Source organism: Cryptomeria japonica, chromosome 11, assembly GCF_030272615.1.
Source record: "Cryptomeria japonica chromosome 11, Sugi_1.0, whole genome shotgun sequence".
NCBI classification, from domain to species: Eukaryota; Viridiplantae; Streptophyta; class Pinopsida; order Cupressales; family Cupressaceae; genus Cryptomeria; species Cryptomeria japonica.
The window spans coordinates 564,582,305-564,590,009 of NC_081415.1; the positions used below are offsets into that span (position 1 = coordinate 564,582,305).

General features: G+C 35.3%; 1 protein-coding gene across 1 annotated transcript; it reads right to left on the reverse strand.

Annotated features, from left to right (window-relative positions):
* Positions 1 to 6,631: 6,631 nt before the first annotated feature.
* On the reverse strand, positions 6,632 to 7,213 carry LOC131080121 (histone H3.3). Its single transcript, XM_057956577.2, has one exon. The coding sequence runs from the start codon at positions 7,161 to 7,163 to the stop codon at positions 6,741 to 6,743; it is 423 nt and encodes a 140-aa protein (XP_057812560.1). The 5' UTR covers positions 7,164 to 7,213; the 3' UTR covers positions 6,632 to 6,740.
* Positions 7,214 to 7,705: the final 492 nt, after the last annotated feature.

The window sequence follows — 7,705 nt, forward strand, 5'->3', positions numbered from 1 at the left end:
CACTTTATGTTAGCGAGGTGGAGATTGTTAATGAAACCACTTTGGTCGCAAGGTCTCGAATTGGTTTGATGCCATGCATTATAGCCGTGAGAGTTAGCGAGTAAGTACTAAGTCATTAATGGTCTATGTGCCACTTCTCGTGCCTGTTTATGACGGTAATTAACATAAGACATCGATAAACAATTTTTAGATTTTATGGTTATCGCTACCTCGTAGGTCCTTTATCATCAAGTCAGTTTAAGTCGTGAGCTTGCGAGTACTGGGAGATTTTAGTTGTCGCTACCTCGCAAGATGTTTTGCACTTGACCATTTTATGTTGCGAGGTTGCGACAGGGTGTGATTTTATGTTATCGCACGGTTGCAAGGTGTTCATGGTTAAGTCATTTTAATTTGCGATCATCCGATGTAGTTGGTATCGCAGCTTAGTTGGTTTCGTCGCTTGCTTGCAGGTTTTGAAGTTGTTTAGCATTTTAAGTTGCGATCTGGTGACAAGTAAGTTTTGGTCTGATTTTGTGGTCATCGCATGCTCGCGGATTTGTAAGTCTTAAGTCAAAAAGTGTTGCGAGCATGCGATGGCGGTTAAGTGCCTTGTTGTCGCAGGATCGCAAGGGTTTACATCGCGAGGTCTCTAACTTTTTGGGTGTTAGCATTTTATGTTACTGAGCTGGAGATTGTTAGTGAAATTGCTTTTGTCATGAGGTCTCGAGTTGGTCTGATGTCATACATTATAGCCGCGAGAGTTAGCGAGTAACTCATTTCATACAGTTGTCGCTAGCTCTCATGTTTGTTTAATGTTAGCATTTTTAGGTCATGAGCTAGCGACTAGACAATTTGTGGCTAGGTTTAAAGGTTATTGCCAGCTCGCGAAGTTAAATGTCTGAAGACCTGATCAAGTCACAAGCTTGCGAGTGAAGTGCTAGCGGTTAAGAGATAAACAATTTTATGTTGGCGAGTACGCGACAAGGGTTAAAGTTGCCACTATCTCCAAGTCGTTGCGGTGATGAGGACTTAACATTTGTGGTCGAGAATTGGCGACTGCCAGTTCAATTTCCCTCAGTCGCTAGATCTCGAGGTTACGAAGGCTTAGCATTTTCAGCTTGTGAGTTGGAGATAGAGAGAGTCGTAAGGGCTTGTCGCTAGGTCGCGAGATTTTCTAATGGGCAATCTTCCAGACAGAGAGTTGACGACTGTGTGCCACGTGTTTTAATTACTTAAAGTTAATATCTTGAAATAGCCAATATTTTTTTTTATAGTTTGAAAATAGCTTGAAATCGCCAATATTTTATTTTTATGATTTGAAAATAGCTTGAAATCGCCAATATTTTTTTTTAATGGTTTGAAAATAGCTTGAAATCGCCAATATTTTATTTTTTATGGTTTGAAAATAGGTTGAAATCACCAATGCAAATATTTTTCTAGTTTTAAAAACATTACAATTCGCCCATGCAATTATTTTTTGGGTTTGAAAAACAGTACAATTCGCCAGGATTTTTCACAAACTTTGAGCGATCATGGCTAATTCGCCAATGGAGATTATTATTTTTCTCCATAAACCGTAAAAATTCACCAATAAAATTAAAATTTTCTTCGGAATTATACAACTTTCGCCAGGTTTTTACACCTTGTCCAAGGGAGGGGTTTCTTAAAGTTTTCCCTGTTTAGAAGCTGACTAAAAATCTTGATGGGGCTTTGTGTGTTAGCACTCAGTCTGTCATACCAATTTTTTTGTTGGATTGAGTTCATAATAATAGTGGTAGGAATTGTTTTGATACAATACAAATGCCGACTTGTGTCTCATTGTTGTCAAATGCTTATGTTTCTTTATTCTCCACAATGATATTGAAGAGATGTCATTCATCATGTAGATGTGCATTTCAACTATTTTTGGATCATCTACACATGAAGATACATATTTGTTTGTAGAAGGTTGTGGAAGCTATATGAAAGGTGTTAAGGTTTCCTTCCTAGTGGAGGCCATTACATCCTTGTCAAAATGTTGTGATGAGGATGAGTTAGTGGAAGTGGAAGTCTCCTCTCCTAGTCTTTTTGTGAAACTTGTAATGAAATAAATTATATTATCAAAAAAATTAGTGCTAGGAAGAGGCCCTATGTAATTTGCCTTGACCTTTTAGATATGGCCATTTTATTTCTTATGAGTTAGCTTACATTGGATATTGTTATGGTTGATATTTTGTGTCACTTACATAGAATTCTAATATTTTTTTATTTTATTTTATAAGTTGACAGTTGAGGGCTAGATGTCTAGCTCATTAGTTACTATTTCATGTGCCAATATGTTATCGAATCCTTGATTTATATGTCATTTTGGATGTGGTGTCTTTAGCACTAAGATATGAGGACAACCCCCTATATTTCTCATCGATTCCTAATCATATGTGACATCAACATTAAATTTTATCACTATTTCCAAAACTAATTGCAACACTTTTTTCACAAAAGGGGTAAAAATTTATTAAACACAAAGATATTTACAAAGAAAGAAGGAAAAATAGCCTTGCAACAAAAAAAAAAGAATTACACATTTCTATCATCCATAACTAACTGCTCCAACATGTGAAAAAAAGCCATAGGCAAATGTCGCCTATCCAAAATATTCCAACCTTGCATTCGATCAAAAGTTCATTTGGCGAGATAGTCCACAAATCTATTCCAATCCCTAATAATATGAGAAAAAGTAACAAATTCTACATACTTGCTCAATCTTAGAGTCTATTGAATAACCATAGCTAAATGCCAATTAAAATCATCCAATAGTTACTCATTCAACAGATTCACACCAACTTGTGAATCGGATTCACAAATAATCCTCTTTCAACCAAGAACACAACCTCTCTCCATAGAATACAAAATGGCGAGAGCCTCCATGTAGTTATTCATATGAAACCATTTATAAATGGAAAATAAAAATTGAATTGCACTAAAACTATCGCAACCAATGCCACCAATACCAACATGACTAGGATTCCCCCTGGAGGAACCATCAATATTTATCTTCTATACTCCTCGAGGAGGAGGAAGCCATCTTCCCACCTAATCAGTCTTCTTCAAAGACTGTCTACATTTGTTCCCCTTAGCTTGCTTTTAACCCACACCAAAAGAAGTACCAACCCCCTAAACATAAAAGTTCAACCTTCTAAAAATATCTATATCACTAGGATCCACAACACCAAAGAGGTCACACTTTGTCGAGATAGTCTCTTGAAGAGTATGAACAATTTTCTTCCATAATTGTTGGAGAACCATTTTTGCCTAAACATAAAAGTTCAACCTTCTAAAAATATCTATATCACTAGGATCCACAACACCAAAGAGGTCACACTTTGTCGAGATAGTCTCTTGAAGAGTATGAACAATTTTCTTCCATAATTGTTGGAGAACCATTTTTGCATCGCAAAAGATTTGACGATTCATTTCAACCAAATATGCCAAATAATGAAGGTAGGCCCAAGAACCTAGGCTACCTGAAGAAAAGGGGTCTTAACTGGAGGCTTACCCCACTAGTCCCAAAACTTAGCCAACAAAGAGGCATGTCAATAGGCCTTATACCAAACTCCCCACCAGAGATGCCAAAGCTCCTTAGAGAAGGATAGATTTGTGTATATATATGTATATATATAGATATGTGTATATATATATATATATATATATATATATATATATATATATATATATACATATATATATATACATATATATATATACATATATATATATACATACACACACACATACACATATATATACACATTCATACACATATATACCCATTAATAAAATAAGTCCAATGGAAAATCTATATATATGTATATATGTATATATATGTATGGAAAATCCATATACATGTATGTACATCTATGTACATATACATATATATACATATATACATATACATATGCATATACATATGTATATGTATATGTATGTGTATGTGTATATGTATATATACATATACATATACACATACATATACATATACATATACACATACACATGAGTATGCATATATAGACATATACATACACATGTATATATACACTTGTATATATTTACATGTGTGTGTTTATATAAACACAATATTCACTATTGTGACAAAACATACAAATAAAACTTTGGAAGCCATGCTTGCAGAAATTATCCCAAGTAAGACATCTATTTTGAACCACCAACCACATAAAAAATTGCATTTGGTCCAAGAAAATTTATTCCATGCCTATTTCAACCATGGAACTCCTACACTCCCAAACATCTACCTATCAAGCTCCAAGTACCCCAAAGCCATAGAATACTTACTTGTCGCATCCTAACTCCACACTAGGATATCTTCCCCTGCAAGAGAATTACTCTCCTTACTAGCAAGAATTTGAGCTAACTCTTGACAATCTCCCTTTGTTCCTCCAGGTAGCCATTCATGAGGCGCTTTCCATTTGCAAACATCAACTTGTCCCAATTGTTGAACAATCTTATAATTAACCACCTTGCTCTAGCCAACTAGAATAAATCTATTACAAAGGGAGTGTAAGTGCGATTACATTAAAAGGATTGAAGGATGACCATCCCAAGAATCAAAGCAAAAAAGAGCTTCTAAGCCCTTATTTCATATCAAAAAAAGCCCTTGCTTAATTTTAGCCTTTCCCTTGTCTTCAAAGTATGCCAAATCATAGATCCCTTCCCCTACATGCAACAATGAGGGACATATAAATTCTCAAACCCACCTAAATACTTTTGCGTAAGAATTCTGACCCAAACTTGATCTTGGTTCGTACACCAACACCAATATAATTTGGTAGTGAGAACTTGCCCATTCACAACCCCTAATCAAAGACCAAGCCCCCCCTCTTTCTTTGGCTGACAAACAAACTCCCACTTAACTAAGCTCCACTTAAGATACACAAATTGCCACTCCAGAGGAATTGACACGGAAGAGCATCAAATTCCTTAATAAAATAGGAACAAAACATCTATAAATGGGAAGGGCCTAAATCATTGACTTCAAGCCATAGAAAGCCAAGGATGAGTCTAGTGATTAACCCTTTTGCACAACTTATCCAACAATTCCAACCAATGACCCCTAAGTTTCCCGCCCATAGCTAGAGAAATAGCAAGATAAACCATAGGAATGGATCTAATTTGAAATTGCAAAATATTGGCAATGCTTCTTTGAATAGGCTCAAGAGTATTAAAAAATAGATAAAAGATTTGTGTCTATTGACTTTTTGTCTTGAAGTCGCTAAAAAAATATCCAAAGTTTGTTTGAAAGTGTTTGCTTCATGAATTTAGACAATCCCCAATGAAATTGTATCATCCACAAACTGCAAATGAAAATGAGATGGCAACCCATTACCTCATTTCCAATTCTAAATCAAACCTTGGGAAACTCCAAACTTAATGAATCTGCCCAAGCCCTCAGCCATAATAACAAACAAATAGGGAGATAAAAGATCCCCTTGCCGAAGTCCTCTAGAAGCCCTAGATAACTCAGAAGGCTCACTATTGATAATTACTGAGAAAGAAGAAGAAGTAACACATCTCATCATCCAACTCACCCATTCATTACTAAATCTAAAGACCAAAAGAATGTTTTGTAAAACTGCCACTTAAACTTTAGCGTAGGCTTTAGCCATGTCAATTTTATTGAACATGAATTTTCCTTGGGTATTGCCATAGAATAAATAGTTTCAGTAGCAATAATAACCCAATCCAAAATTTGTCTTCTAGCAACAAATCTCCCTTGCTCTTCCGCAATAAAATATGGAAGCCAAGACTTAAGCCTCTTCATAATGAATTTAGTAATAATTGTATACACCACATTACAAAAAGCAATGAGCCTAAAGTACTCCAAACGATTAGCCCTCCTTTCTTTAGAATAAGAAAAGAAAAATAGAATTCAAGACCCAAAGCATTTGTTTGCTACATTGCCACTATCGAACCACCTCCAAAAATCAGATTAAAAAATCTCTATCCAAAACCAAAATACAATGTTATCCCTACGAAATCTCTATCCAAAACCAAAATACAATGTTATCCCTACCATTCAATACAATAATTTTAATTAAATTATTAAACGTAACCAAATTTATGAACTTATAAATCTAAATTAATTGTAACCTCTTTGATTAATCAAACTTTACGTATAGGACAAAAATAAATTTTATTCCCTTCCAATCTTATTCCTTTAAAATTATAGATTTTATGCCTCATCCCTTCTTAACCCTTGGGATCAGATCTACATGTTTTTATTTGACCTAAGGTTTCTTAACCTTCTAATTACATCTCATAACCTTTACCTCTTTGCCTTATCCCATAAATTTTTAGGTTTCCCTTGACATTACATTCAATACTATTTGTTGAAGTACTCTGCAGTCATTTCTTTATCCTTCACAATATCCATTTTTTAGTTAAACAACACAATTTTTTTCAATTTAAACACACATAATGGTATCCCAAAACACCAAGATTGATTCCAATCTATACTGTAACATCATACACACAAAAATGATAAATAACCCTCCTCTTTTCAAAAGGACAAAAAAAAAGTGTATTCAGCCATTCCTAGTGAAGTATAACTGCAAGCAACTAAAACTGTGATCACCACCAAAGTTAGCAAACAAAATCACACCCAAATTCATCACTTGCAAGCAAAATCTCAGTATGCAAAGAAAACTTCACCATCATACAAGACTTGAAGATTTTGTTCATCCATTAAAACCAGAGCCAAAACCCTATTGAATAAAGCCCCTTAACCTTCTTGCAAGTTGCATGTCCTTGGGCACAAGAGTAACCCTATTGTCATGAAGTGCGCAGAGGTTACCGTCCTGAAACATGCCGACGATATAACTCTCCCCCGCCTCCTGCAAAGCCAAAACAGCAGAGCTTTGAAAACGAAAATCTGGTCTGAAATCTTGAACAATCTCTTTAACAACCATCTGGAATGTCAGATTACTTATCACCAATTCACTCGACTTCTGGTAATTACTTATTTGGCGTAGGGCAACTGTTCCGGGCTTCAATTTCTGAAATTTTTTCTCTAATCCCTCCATTAAAGGAGCCATCTTCTTCTTCATCGCCTCGATTTTGCCTGACGAAGCTTTTTTAGCGGCCATTTTGTGTACTATTTTCCTGGCCATTTGCTTCGTTCTGGCCATGGATCGAATCCCCTGCACTCCAAAAACAGGTCAGAAAATGAACAATTTGAAAAGCTTCAGAAGGTTTTGTCAAATATTTCTGCTTTGTGAGTTAAAGACACGTAGGCAGTGAGGTTCATACGTGTGCAGAGGAGAAAGTTTGTGCCGTCTGTGGGACCCATGAAAATTGTGGGATGCCACGAAGATTTTATCCACGGCCATTTTTAGAGACGCGTGGCTGTATATGAACCGTCCATTCTTGTTTAGTAGGATGGAGTAGGTATTAAATTAGCATAGGTAACATGTAGTTAGATTCATAGCCCTAAAATTCAACTACATAAGGGCTCAGGTAGAAAAGAGGTACCCCTTTATAGGAGTATGAGGTAATAGTTTATAAATTAGTCTGTTTGGTATGTGGATTACAAAAGATTCTACTTTTGATAAAGAGAAGTAAAATTATTATATGTATGCTTCGAGTTAAATATATGATCTAGTATGGTTTCGTTGTTCTTAATTTCAATTGTCTTCATGAAAATTTAAATTTCTTCTTTTTTTTGTTATTA